At 42.9% G+C, this 14617-nt stretch overlaps 1 protein-coding gene across 3 annotated transcripts in view; it reads right to left on the reverse strand.

The window, feature by feature from the left end:
• The window catches only part of Plcb1 (phospholipase C beta 1), a 675841-nt gene that overhangs the window by 158355 nt on the left and 502869 nt on the right, over positions 1 to 14617 (reverse strand). For all 3 annotated transcript variants that reach the window (XM_038329997.2, XM_038329999.1, XM_038329998.2), the window contains one exon: positions 4981 to 5138. In XM_038329997.2, coding sequence (XP_038185925.1) covers positions 4981 to 5138 — 158 coding nt within the window. The remainder of the gene's footprint in view (positions 1 to 4980; positions 5139 to 14617) is intronic.

Here is a 14617-nt window from a genome sequence, read left to right on the forward strand (position 1 = left end):
AAACTTCCCTCACCAGTCTTACAGGGGATTTAATTCTACTCTCAGCCTTCAGTCTGGGTGAATAAGAATCCCCATGGATTCTTATTCCATACACAACAACCTGTATCTTTGCAATGAGAAAATGCAAGTTGGGCTTTCTGCATTCTAGTTAAGATGCCAGTGACTCACATCTGCAGGGTTCTCCCCGCGTGCTGGGCAGGTCATGACCTGCATTTATGTTTACAGTGAGCCCAGGAGGAGTGTATTCCTACCACCTGTTTGCTGAGAAGGAAGGAGGCTTGAACTGATGGGAAGATTTTTCAAGATCTTGCAGCCAGCAGAGCCAGAGCTGGTCCTGGAGACCATTGTTAGCACGACAGTCAGCTGGCGAGCAGCACCCTAACATCTGCATTCCCTTTCTCACCCATCTTCCTCTCTCCTCTTTCTGCCCAGTTCTCCTCCAACTCTACAATACCTTTAACTACTGCTTAAAACACTCTTTCAAATGTTCATAGCAAACATGACTTTACTGAATTTTGTCTAATATTTTAAGTTGGTCACAACTGAAAACTCTCTAAGTCCTCTTAAGGGGACTTTTGTTCTTTTTTAATGTTTCAAAATATTTTGTAAGGGTCAGAAAACTAGCAATGTCTTTTAAGCTTTGTTCTTTCATACATGCTACATTAGTGGCATGGGTGTTAAAGACCTTTCCTGTACCATTGCTTCCTATTCCTCCAAGACTATGTAGGCAACAAGAAGTAGGGTGTCTCACTGGGTGTGGCTTGAGCATATGTGAGAGCTCAGAGCCCACCTCCACAGTGACACAGTTCCTTCAACAAGACCACACCTACTCCAACAAAGCCACACGGCCCCAATAGCGCCATTCCTTTTGGGGGTCATTTTCTTTGAAACTACCACACCTACTGAACACACGGATCAATGACTAACTTCAACTGGGAAAACTTCCCTTGGCTGCCTTTGCCCTTGACAGACAGGAGCAGTGGGAATTTAGATAGGTGGACGTTTGTGGAGCCATATAAAATTATACCCTAAATTATTTCCGAAAATGAAGCCTTATTTTTAGAAGTGCTTGGGTTGACCATTTCATCCATTTCCATCACGTGCCTTTCTCCATCCTGTTCCATATAATGGCTGGTCAAATGTAGCTGCCTGAGGGGAGAGAAGTCCTGGGATGGAGTGGGAAGTGTGGTGCCCGTCCTATATAAAGAGGACAGAGGCAGAGTGTGCATGGGGAGAGGGAGACAGAAAGGTGAATTTCGAGGACAGCCATCAGAAAGACCAAGACAGGTGGCATAAAAACAGGAACAAAGATGTGGGGGAGAATAAGTAGAGCCAGGGGTCACAACTCCAAGGATGGCAGAAAGACGCTAACGTACAGCGTCCTCCCTCTCCCTAGAGGGAGCATGTTATTTTTGTCCATACGGTAAGCAGGTATCATATATCAACGGGGACCCTTGCTGCGTGAGCTCCAGCACGTGGCAGTGCTCAGGAACACAAACTCAGGGCAGATAAACGCCCTGACACCCAAGTGACAAGCTTTGCACGTATGCTACTGTGGTGTGCACTGAACTGTCAGGTGCAGTCCAGTCACACTGGGGAAGTCAGTTCCAAAGGCACAGGAAACAGTGGAAGGGGCGTTCGCTGCCCACCAACATGCTGTCCGTGGAATTTCACATGAGACAGTGGAGAGGCAGAATTCACTTACATAATGGACAGAGGAAAGGTGAAGGGCATGAACGGGAGGCTGCCCTTTGATTGGTCTAGGATGGCAGAACTCCAGATCTTTATTGATCACCACCTCTGTGTCAAGTTTAATTCAATGCACTGTAGGGAGATGGGCTCGGCTCATGGAATGAAGGACCCTGCCTTTGAGGGGATTATGTAAACAAGAGACGCAATGAGGAAGTTAAGCAGATTGTCACAAGATGACTGGATACCACATGGAAATTTAAAAATACAGAGTGGGGGGGTAAGAGAATTTCATTCTGAATGGTATGGGGTCACCCCTAGCAGTAGTATGAAATAGAGATGCCCTAGAAGTCATTTACTGGAGTGACATTTGAGAGCACTTCAAAGAAGTAAGCCAAGAACTTCAGTACAACCTGTGCGGTGACACAGCCTGCCCGATAGGGTCAGAGAACAGCAAGAGGTGCATAAAGTCCTTGTTATAGCGCGAGTTGAGTGAATGACACAGTTAAGTGGCAAGGATCAATTTGAGGAGGAGACAATGGAGAGCGGAAGGCCCTATCCCTTGTTCCTAATCTCACCATTACAAAGTTGTCTTACTCATGGGCTCTGGGAGTGCACACTACAATAGCGCAGAGCAGGGACTGGATTTGTGTGAGGGAAGAGGGGTCTCTAAGCACCAGACTTAGGAGCCATTCACATGGGTCCTCCACTGCACTTGAGGGGCTCTTAGTCAAGAGCCTGCATCTGACATCCTCAGCACCTTCCTCACCTGGCTCCTGGAGAAAAAAAAATTCTGCTATTGAACTTTTCTACAATTTAGGTTAGCATTTCCACTACCCACCCCAGCCCCCACGTCCATGTCTTCCCAAATGGCACGAGCAAGAGCATAGGGGTTGGGGTCTGGAGAGTCTACCTGGGCCCTCTGACCACCCTGGTTACCCTATCCACCAGCAGGCCAAGGGATATAGTCCTCTGGGCTGGCTGATACCCTTAAGCCTCTAAAACTGACAGTATTTGGACATGGCCGAGAAGCTGGCTGCAGGAGTTCAGGCAGGGACACTCAGCAGAGACCAGGAGCTCACAGGTGTGACTGAAGAACCACTCATAGGTCAAGAGCACAGGAAGAGTCAGTCACTCCAAGTGAACCCGGCAGCTAAGGCTGGGAAGCCAAGGCTCTGGTCAAAAGAAATAAGCCATAGAATGAGCTAGATGTTTATTCTGTTCCCAGGATCTCAAAACATTTTGTAGATTAAACTTTAAGAAAAGAGTATTACAGCTCACAAGGGACTTTCAGGGGTAGAAGTGGGCATATATAGGGTGGTGGGTGAGTCTTCCAGCAGCTCAAGAGTAGTGAGAGGTCATCCCTACTACTCCCAAGGCTAGGACCCTCTCCACCATCACTGCTTGGAGGAAGCTCTGGCATGGTGGCTATTCCCAGCCTCTTCTCTTTGGCTCTGGGCCCCACTTTTTCTTTCTGAGCCCAATTACATGAGACTGGAATTAAACAGAGGCTAACTTATTGGGTGGGCAGGCACGTGTCTGGAATGCTACATTCTAGAGACACAAGCAGAGGCACAAGCTGGGGTTCAAGACCCGTTTAGGCTGCACAGATCCTGTCTTTAAAACAACAATAACATATTCCACAGAGAACGCATCCTACACACATTGGTAATGACATTGATAGCACAGAACACACTGTTAGTGCCCAGCACAGTAGCTTAGACCAGAAAAATTCATTTCTCTGACTAGAATTTGGCCTGGCCTGAAAACCCTGTCTCTTGTTTGCTATTCCACATGTTTTATTTAGCTGTATCCAAAGTACCCAGGGTTAAGACTAATTTCCCTACATTTCAATCTACTTTAAAAAAAAATTCCACTTTCCCCAAGATAGCTGAACCCCTTTCTACCTTTCCTCGAGTCTTCCACGGCACAGAAAAGACTAAGAAAGTGTGGTTCACTGTCTTTTTGATCCAAGGCTTTGTGTTCATTTCCAGTGATACTGATGTTTCATTAACTCCATATGTAACATTCCCTTCTCATTTTCAGTGACCTGGCCCCCATCATCTCAGTGACCCACACACTGGTGCTGCATACTTTTGTCTAATTAGGGAAGAGCTTATACTTGAACTGCTTCTGACCAGAGACGCAGGTAACCCTGGTCACAGAGCCATGCCTAGAGACACTGGTAACCCAGGTCCCAGGGATAATCCTAGAGACACAGGTAACCCAGGTCCCAGGGCCATGCCTAGAGACACTGGTAACCCAGGTCTCAGGGATAATCCTAGAGACACAGGTAACCCAGGTCCCAGGGCCATGTCTAGAAACACAGGTAACTCAGGTCCCAGGGCCTTGCCTAGAGACACTGGTAACCCAGGTACACACCTCGCCTAGAAACACAATTTTTACTCTCCAGTTCCTCTTGCTTGATTTTCCTCCGAAGTGGTGAGAACCCCATGTCAGCACAGACAACATGACTTACAAAGACACAAACATAGGATTATTTCTGCTTCCAACAACAGCCAGTCTACCACAGGGCAGACCCAGCTTCCTTCAAAGCCTGTTCCAAATCACCCAATCAAAATATGTACTATATGTACTGTCAGCTCTCCATAACAAATATTCACCAAGACACTACAGTTTCCCATGACATAAACCTGCTCCATTCATGAGCAAAAACAAACAAACAAACAACAAACAAACAAACAAAAAACACTATTAGCCAGGTGGTGGTGGTGCATGCCTTTAATTCCAGCACTTGGGAGGCAGAGGCAGGTGGATCTCTGAGTCTGATGCCAGACTGGTCTACAAGAGCTAGTTCCAGGACAGGCCTCAAAGCTACAGAGAAACCCTCTCTCAAAAGACCATAAATAAATAAATAAATAAATAAATAAATACTCTTATTACTAGTCACTCACCGTCAGAGGTTTCTAGCTGACCGACACCCAGTTTTAATCCTAGCATCATAGATTAGGACACTTACACGCTGCTCATTTTGACTCTAAAACTCTGAAATCCCAAATCCTTTGAAACCGGAAGGTTTATCACAAATATTGTGTACAAAAAGTTTGGATTTGGGGATATTTTGGATATTTATTTTATATTTCCTTTCCTAAGTCAGTAACTTTATAATTTGGTTGGTAGGATAAATTTGGCTTCTGAATTCAAACATGGAGATCATTCTCAGCCTGTGAACGTCATTGGAATACCCAAATATTATCTGAGAAAGCTTTACCCCCCTCTCCCATAGGGCCAGGTCTCCAAGCTGCCTTTTGGAAACTTGGTTCACTCTACCTTGAAGGATATTTCTGTTGTCATGGTGAATCCATGGGTGATGACGGGCTCTTCCTCTGCGGTCCTTCCCTTCCAGCAGTCCAGCTCCACGCAGCGACATCCAGACAGAAGCACCTGGCGATACATCTCTACAGAGGAGTTCCCAGCCAACTGGCCAGCTGCAAAACAAACACCAGAATTCTTTGAATCAAGTAAAGTATGGGATGCGGGCTTCGTCAAAAGCTCTTTTGGAGAACAAAGCACTGGAGTCACCGGGGTGGCATCAGGGCTCCCTAGTGTGGGTTGGGAGGAGAAGAGAGGACAGGAGAGGAGAGGAAAAGGTGTTGTAATAGTAACAATGACACATACTGATTATCTGCTTAGTGGGAGCCAACTACAGACCTTTATAGTCAACAGTTAGTCTTGAAAGAAATCAACTGTCTGATATAACTATTTTATAAGAAACAGAATCCACTCCAGATAATGAAAGGGGCACAGAACAGTTGAGTTACCCAAGTTTCCATGGGGAATACATAGATACACAGTGTTGTTCATGGAAGATACTTAGTAAGTGAAGATGGCAGTATCCCCAAACTGGTGTACAGTTTTAATTCATAGTTTAAATCCAACAGAAATATGGCTGCAGAAATTGATATTCTGACCCAAACATCACATAGAAATATTGGTGGAGGGGGGCTTAATTAGCCAACATAATTTTGAAAAATATAAACGAAGTTGGAAAAATCACACTTTCCAATTTTAGAACTCACTACCAAGTTGTAGTAATCAAGACAGCATGACAACATTATAGGAAGAGTACACGGGTGAATACGAAAGAAATGAACGCTTAGAAATAAACCTGCAGTTCATCGCTCACTGACTTTCAACAATGTAGCCAGTAAAACTCCGTACAGAAACATCAGTGTGTTCAATGAGTTGACCTGGGGCAATAGAACAGTCACATGCTAACACAAACAAACAAACTGGATCCCTATTTCACACCACATAGGATAAATTAATGCAAAATTGATGAAGTCCTAAACGTGAGAGCTAAAAATACGAAGGTCGTAGAAGAAACACAGGATGCACCAACGATTGTGTTGTGTGTAGCCAACACCAACAGTGCAAGCAACAAAAAGAATACTAGGGAAACTTGATAAAATTGATATTTGTGAGCAGAGCCAAAGGAACCTCGTGAAGCTGCTGCGTAGCTAGATGGGAGTGAGCAGTCTCCACCAGCGTCCTTGTAATTAGTTTTGAATGCGACCTTCCATGTCTTTGTTAAACACAATTGATCCTGAGGGAGGGGAAGTATGACAACAAATCCCCTCTGGATTTGAAATAACATGTAGAAGAAGGAGAAAACGTCACAAATGCCCCTCGACACTTTAAAATACCACATTAAATAATAACTACAGGTTGGACAAAAGGAGGAAGGAGGGGGTAGCAGGCTTTGTGAATTCACTTTGAGGCGGGGCTATTTCCTCCTAGTAAAATATGGCTATTATTTGTATAGGTGTACTTTTTGTTTTTCCTTTTTTTAGTTTTTTTTAAAGTCTGCTCTAGTATGTGATTCCCCCCCTTTGTTTTGGTCAAAAGAATTAATTATTAATCATATATTTGGCCCTGGGTGGAGATAAAACTTTCTGAACCGCCCAAATTATCATAGGATTACTATGTGGTCAGAGGCTTTCCAGAAGAAAGACATACCTAGTCTCTCCCTTCAGAATGAACCCAAGTGGCCATGTCAATCACCTGGACAGAAAACACCCCCAAGGCAAGATGTTTCTTCCAGAGATTTTAGAAAGCAATACCAAATATACCTAAAAATGGAGATTGGTACCTGGGTCAGTCTGACTAACTACTCCTTCCCTGCAGGAGAGTGCTTCCTTCTGCCCTTTCTTCTTCACCTTGTAATAAACTCCACCCACCTTCCATATTGTTTTCTGAGTGTCTTTCTTGTCAGAATTCTTTTGACAAAGGTCACCTGGTTTGGAGACCCGAGGGGAACTTGTGAGATCAGACTGTGTTCCATTCTATGCTTACTGCATACTGTATAAAACATTGGCTTCAGGTTGTCTTGTTCTGAAAGACTCCAATTACAAACAGCCTTTGACTCCAGTTTGAGTATAGACACAGAGGAAGAATGTGTCTGTATCTTGACTGGCACGTGGCTACCACCATGTGTCCAACTTCATGAAGCAGAGCATAATATAAAGGTTATTCTTGACTGAGAAAAGGGTGCTGCCCTATGAGTTTATTAACATGAATCGGGACCCATAAGCAGATGTATGTATCAAATCTATAAGAGTAAAACCAGATACCAGGATTATTTGGACACACAAGACTGAGAAAAGAACACAAGGCTTGGGCCTCATCAAAAGGAGGACACCTAACACCATGATGACAGTAACCCTAGATGTGAAACAATCTTTTTGAAGACTGTGAAGATGTGTTGCTCTCATTGGTTTAATAAAGAGCTCAATGGCCAATACCTAGGAAGGAAGAGGTTAGGCGGTACTTGCGGGACAGGGAGAGAGCACTGGGATGAAGAAGGGCAAAATCTCCAGTTGGATGCAGAGGAATCAGGATGCATACAAGATGAGGTAACCAGCCATGAGTCACATGGCAGCACACAAATAGAAATGGGTTAATTTAAATTATAAAAGCTAGACAGAAACAAGTCTAATCTATCAGCCAAGCTTTTATAATTAATAATAAGTCGCTGTGTGGTTATTTGGGAGCTGGCTGGTGGGACAGAATATTTTGCCTATAGACCCTGCTGACCTGACTTGGTGTATGCTCCAGGAACAGACTGGCAGAGAACACACAACTCTCTCAGGGGGCTTCAGCTTTGCTCAGTCTCCATGGCTAAGGCAGCCTATCTGACTTGCCATCTGCCCATTCATATGGACTGGGTCCTGTGCTTTATCACTATGGCCTCCATGGCTCTGCATCTCACCTGTGCAGCTTGACTAACCTGGGTTCCCTCTGACTCTGTGCTTGACTCTACATCAGCACCTCCAGCACACCTCCAACAGGGTTTGCTACCTAACTCCCATATAGACTCTCTTTGCATTTCTATCAGCCTCCTGCTTCGGAATGCCTTGGACTCTACTGAGGCCTCTTCACGCCCATGTGGCCATTCTATAACCTCCATATGCTCACATGCACAGATAGATTTACTGTGGAAAGCGTAGTATGTGACCTGAGAGCCAGGATCAGTAGTCAAGGCTGGAATAAAGGCGTGCTGATAGTCAGTGTCCAGCCATCACAGCAAATTCAGACTACTTGGCAAGTTGCAGCCAACAAAACTGATGTCGCTTGCGAACTGATTGTGATTCAAGAGTTTTGGGCCCTGTGGGAAACACAAACATGACTGTGTTTCTGAGGAAAGAGACTCATGACAGGAAGCCTGAGTGAGATCTCTGTCACAAAGTTATGAAATTATGATAAAGGTATGGCACTGATGGACAATGGATAGATGGACAAGTATTTCTTTTTCCTCTTAAGAAGTGAAAGAAAGTCACTAATCTGAAAGGTACTTATTTATCCATTTATTTAATATTGATGTGTATGCATTGCACCACAAGCAGTGAAGCTGCAGAGGGTAGAAGGTGGGGTATCAAACCCCCGGAACTAGAGTTATGGCGGTGGATTATGAGTTGCCATGCATGTGCTGGGACCTGAACCCGGTCCTCTATAAGACAAGTAAGTGTTCTTAACCTTAGAACCATCTTTCTAGTCCTGGCAGCCACCAAGTTCTTGATAAAATTGTTTATAAAAGATTAATAATAGATACATTTTGGAAACAAGTCTTTTATCAAACAGACAAATTGAAGTTTCTTTGATCAATACATCACAAACTTATGTTTTATTTATTATTTATATTTATTTGGAGCCACAGTCTTGCCTTATAGTCTAGGATAGCCTCAAATTAAAATCCCTCCTACCTCTCCCTCCTTAACAGTGGGTGTGCAGACATGTTTTCTCTCCTTTGCTTTTTTGGATCTTTTTTTTATAGCCAATTGAAAGATGACTTGTGGATAAAAACTGCCAAAATGACTTTGAAATGGACAACATCTGCCCTGTGGAGACACACAAGGGAAAGAAAATGGGATTAGGCCAACTGGCTTAATTTTATTTTATATGCATGGCACAATACCCGGCCATCAGCATAACAAAAGACGGTGCTCCTTAGTGCAATACAGCCCTAGCGAAGGCGCTGAAAGGCTGGTTAAGTACATTTGCATAATCACTTTTCTTTCCTAGAAAAATTAGGGCATTTAAACACACAAATGTCTTTTTGCAAAGACAAAAAGAAAATGCTGACAGAAGAACCTGAAAAACTCTTGATGCTGGATAATCAATTTACCATTTATGATTGCCTCAAAGTTTATTGTCACTGCAAAACTGTCCCTAGGATGGCTGCATAAAGGAGAAGGGTGGCAGGAGTGAAAATTAACACAGTTGTTCTTCCTAAACTTCTGAACTATGGGAAGTGAAGAACTGAAAAAATCGGAAGATTCAATCATCCAAAGGTTTGTTCCTGGACAAAACAGCATTCGTATAGAAGAACAGAGCAGGTCTGTAATGTACTGCTATTGTGATGGCTAGGGTTCACTGCCAACTTTATAAACTCTAGGCTCACCTGGGGGATGGACCCCTGGGCACGACTGTGGGGATTATCTTCATTCTGTTAACTGAGGTGAGAAGACCCACCTACTGTCCTACTGTGCATAGCATCTGTGATGGCCATTTTGGTTGTCAACCTGACTACATCTGGAATTAATTAAAACCCCAAAGTGGCTGGGCACACCTGTACTTAATTGAATCATTTGGAGTGGGAAGACTCACTTCTAATCTGGATCTTTGAGGTGGAAGACACATCTTTAATCCAGATCTTTTGAGGTAGTAAGATCTACCTCTAATCTGAGCCACACCTTTTGCTGAAGCCTATATAAGTACATGGAAGAGGGAAGTTCTCTCTCTTTGCCAGCCACTCCCCCTGACCTTTTTAGAGTACATTCCTTCATTGGCATTAGAGCCTATTTCGTTGGGGTTCTGGTGTATACTGAAGATCAGCTGACATATCCAGATGTGTAAACTGAACAACTATTGGATTCTTGGACCTTCTGTCATAGGCAGTCATTGGGTTGGCTGGACCACAGCCTGTAAATATATATATATTTGAATGTTTAGACAGTCTCCTATAGACATGCCCATAGGCTGAGCTGCTCTAGAAGTCCTCTATAGACACACATGTATGTATACACACACACACACACACACACACACACACATTTTTCCACTATAAGTTTTGTTACTTTAAAGAATCCTGACTAATACAACATCATCTCCAGGCTGGGATCCCAGGATAAAGGGAGCTGAGCAGCATTCTGAATTCGTTCCTCTTGTCCTGATTGTTGTTGCCATGGGACCAACTGCTTCAAATTTCTATCACCCAATTTCTCTACTATGATTAACTGTGCCCTTGATCTGGGACCCTTTCTCCTTTAAACTGTTTGTGCCAGAGCAACTCACCATAGCCACAGGAAACTGAAGACAGTTGTCTGGGGGTTGTGGGAGATGTGTCCGGACAGCACCAAGACCATGACACAGTGTGCAATTTCTATCTATGTTGTCAAGACTTTCTTAAGCCTGCCTACTTTTCTGAAGTGTAACTTTCCTGTTTTCTTCTTTTGATCTCAGTTGGAAAACCTGGGCATGTTCTCTGGGGCACGCTGGGCTTGCTTACTCTTTTGTTATAGAAGTTATCTCACTTGCTACCTTCACCCAAATGTGGTTCCCTGTGAGTATTTTTTTCTCTTCATCTTCTTCTTCATCTTCCTCTTTGAGGGCAGCTGATGAAATTGACAGCTTGCTTGTCCTTACTGCTAGGTTGTTGTTGACTTAAACTCTAATAAATCTGTCCTTATACGCTTTCTTCTGAGTCCATTCTTAAATTCCATTATTAACAAGACCAACAACCCCGAGAACTGACCCTGATGACCCTGGTAACACTTACCACCCTAGGTAAAGTACCCCAACATTTTTGATACAATAAGATGCTACAGAGAGCTTGGTCTTGGCTGACGATACATGCCATGACCTGGCAAGATGGATCATTATAAGGCAAAAGCTAAAATTAACATGGGCTATTTTAGGTCCATTGGTAGCTAATTACCTTTACTGTGAGTGCATGTGCGTGTGCATGTGTACGTGTGTGTGTGTGTGTGTGTGTGTAAGGGGGAATCATACTATGTAGCTCTGATTTCAGTCTTCCTGCCTCTGCTTCTCAAGAGTCTTAGGACTGGTTTCAGTTCCCTTGCCTTTCCTATCAGACCTCACAGGCGATGACTAGTTGATACCAGTATCTCCAGACTCCAGTCTTCACCAACATGAATGCAAAGAATTCCATGAGATGATATCTGGACCCTTACTGCACCCCGCCCCATTATGCTCCCATCAATGACCTTGAAATCGGTACCTGTGCTTATTAATGCTTTCCTTTGCTTTGGTGACAACTACTAAACTTCACACAGCCTCTTCTGTAGTGGAACATATCATCCAGAGTAACCTGGATCTCTTTTTCTCAGTTACTCATACCTGGTTCATGATAAACTGTTTTCTTGTCTCCTTCAAAAGCAGAGAAGCTATTTTATGTCAATAGTAACTAAATAAAACTGGAGTGCTCTGTCATAAATGATTCAAAGGACTTTTAGAGACATTTCTGTGAACTGGCTTACAAATGCATTTGCCATTCAAAGAGCAGTTAGAAGGAATTGAATGTACTTTATGAAAAGTGTGGGGTCTGTGAGATGAAAATAATCTGAAAACATTAAAGACTGTGTTTGCCATCCAGCACCCACAGCTGCAAATGCCCTCCAAAGTAGATCTCTTGCTCCTTCATGAAATGAACAATTTTTATAAGAAATAAAGTGTCCCAAAGAAAGCATATTCTTTTATTGATTTTATTGAGCTATACATTTTTCTTTGCTCCCCTCCCTGTCTCTCCCCTCCCCTTCAACCCTCTCCCATGGTCCCCATGCTCCCAATTTACTCTGGTGGTCTTGTCTTTTACTACTTCCCATGTAGATTAGATCCATATATGTCTCTCTTAGGGTCCTCATTGTTGTCTACACTCTCTGGGATTGTGATTTGTAGGCTGCTTTTCTTTGCTTTATATTTAAAAATCATTTATGAATGAGTACAAATGATATTTGTCTTTCTGGGTCTTGGTTACCTCACTCAATATGATGTTTTCTAGCTCCAACATTTGCCTGCAAATTTCAAGATGCCATTATTTTTTTTCTGCTGTGTAGCACTCCATTGTGTAAATGTATCACATTTTCTTTATCTGTTTTTCCATCGAGGGGCATTTAGGTTTTTTCCAGGTTCTGGCTATGACAAACAATGCTGCTATGAACATAGTTGAGCACACGTCCTTGTGGTACGACTGAGCATCCTTCGGGTATATACCCAAAAGTGGTATTGCTGGGTCTTGAGGAAGGTTGTTTCTTAATTTTCTGAGAAATCGCCATATAGATATTTAAAGGGCCTGTAGCTGCTTGCACTCCCACCAGCAATGTAGGAATGTTCCCTTTACCCCCACAACCTCCCCAGCATAAGTTGTCATCAGTGTTTTTGATCTTGACCATTCTTACAGGTATAAGATAGAATCTCAGAGTTGCTTTGATTTGCATTTCTCTGATGACTAAGGATGTTGAACATTTCCTAAGTGTCATTCAGCCATTTTAGATACTTCGGTTGAGAGTTCTCTGTTTAGGTCTGTACTCCATTTTTTTTTCTTACATTGGGTTATTTGTTCTTTTGACGACCAATTTCTTGAGTTCCTTGTATATTTTGGAGATCGGATCTCTCTCTGATGTGGGGTTGGTGAAGGTCTTTTCCCATTCTGTAGGCTGCCGCTTATCTTGTTGACTGTGTCCTTTGCTTTACAGAAGCATTTCAGGTTCAGGAGGTCCCATTTATTAATTGTTTCTCTCAGTGTTTTGTTGCTGGGGTTATATTTATGAAGTGGTCTCCTGTGCCAATGGGTTCAAGTTTACTTCCCACTCTCTCTTCTATGAGGTTCAGTGTGTCTGGCTTTATGTTGAGGTCTTTGATCCATTTGGACTTGAGTTTTGTGCATGGTGGTAGATATGGATCTATTTTCATTCTTCTACATGTTGATATCCAGTTATACCAACACCATTTGTTTTCATTTTATATTTTTTTGCTTCTTTGTCAAAAATTAGGTGTTTATAGGTATGTGGATTAATATCCGGGTCTTTGATTGGGTTCCATTGGTCCTCCTTTCTATTTTTATGCCAAGAAAGCATATTTTGGGGAAAATCCATATCCCCAACTGTCACTTGTCTTGAAATTCCTATTATCTTTCTTAGTTGTATTATAATTTCCATTCTTCTCCCTTTCTCCCTAAAGTCTTCAGTTTACTTTCTTCCCTGAAATTCCTTACTCCTCTTTCAAATACTGCACTCTCCCATTATTTTTGCATATGACTGGGGCTACAGACTAGGGCTATGTCCTGTGTCACTTGAGCCTTGGCATTTCTAAAGCTGCTTCTTGATGTCATCTCTGCCTGATCAAGAACCCTCTTTGCAATTCAGACTGAACTCCAAGCTGCAGCTCTATTCCAGACAGATAGATGGATAATAGTGCCCTGAGTCAGCCCGCAGTGCTCCCTGTCATTTGTGGCAATGCTGGTTACAATCACTGGAGCCTTGACTCTGATTACTGAGGCACCCATGGAGAGAAAAGACCAGAAACTGGGAATTAACAGCTTCACTACTAATCCAACCTTCTGAAGAATTTCTCACGCTTTAAAGCCCGGCAAGTAGCTGTCTACCTTCATGTTTATCAATGTTTTGATGTTTCCCTTCAAAGTGCTATGCTCTCAGAATGTGATGCCCCTATCAACTCGGGGTTTTCCTTCTGTGAACACTGTCACCTTCAACAAATGGAGATGGGTACTATTTTTTTTGCCAACTTTCAATTCTGTGATGCTCTTTCAGGGTCTATGATCTCACAGCTGCACCTAGGAGAGCAATCCAGGTTACCAAGAATGTACTGAATTCACTGTTGTCCCACTGAAAACACAACATCCTCTTGATTATAGATTCCAGTGATCTTAAGGGGCCTAAATGAGAAAGTATTGAAGGTACAAAGGCAAAGCCGTTCCCTCTCCTAAGAAAATCAATTTCGTCTCTGAGCCTTATCATTGACAGAAGTATCAGCAGCAAGTCTGTGTACACACACACACACACACACACACACACACACACACATATTCCCAAACACGCTCTCTGTGGGAAGTACTGGTTACTGGGAATACAAATATAAGGCACACCCATAACATTATCAACTGACAGGGAGTGAAATACGAATAATAATGATTCCTGTTTAGCAGGCAGTTTAAACTATCATCATAATCCTATACTTTCTTTCTCCTCCTTCTCTTTCTGCTTTCCAAGAGAACATTATATTAGGTTTCAGTAGGCTTAAGGGTCTCCTCCCAGCCCTGGAAAATAAATCTAGAATCTTCTCATGCTGTCATGGCAACTCCACGGAGGTAGTCAGCGTAGCCTCTGCTGTATGGTTTAATTCTGACAATACATGATAAGAATAATGGAAA

Source organism: Arvicola amphibius, chromosome 5, assembly GCF_903992535.2.
Source record: "Arvicola amphibius chromosome 5, mArvAmp1.2, whole genome shotgun sequence".
NCBI classification, from domain to species: Eukaryota; Metazoa; Chordata; class Mammalia; order Rodentia; family Cricetidae; genus Arvicola; species Arvicola amphibius.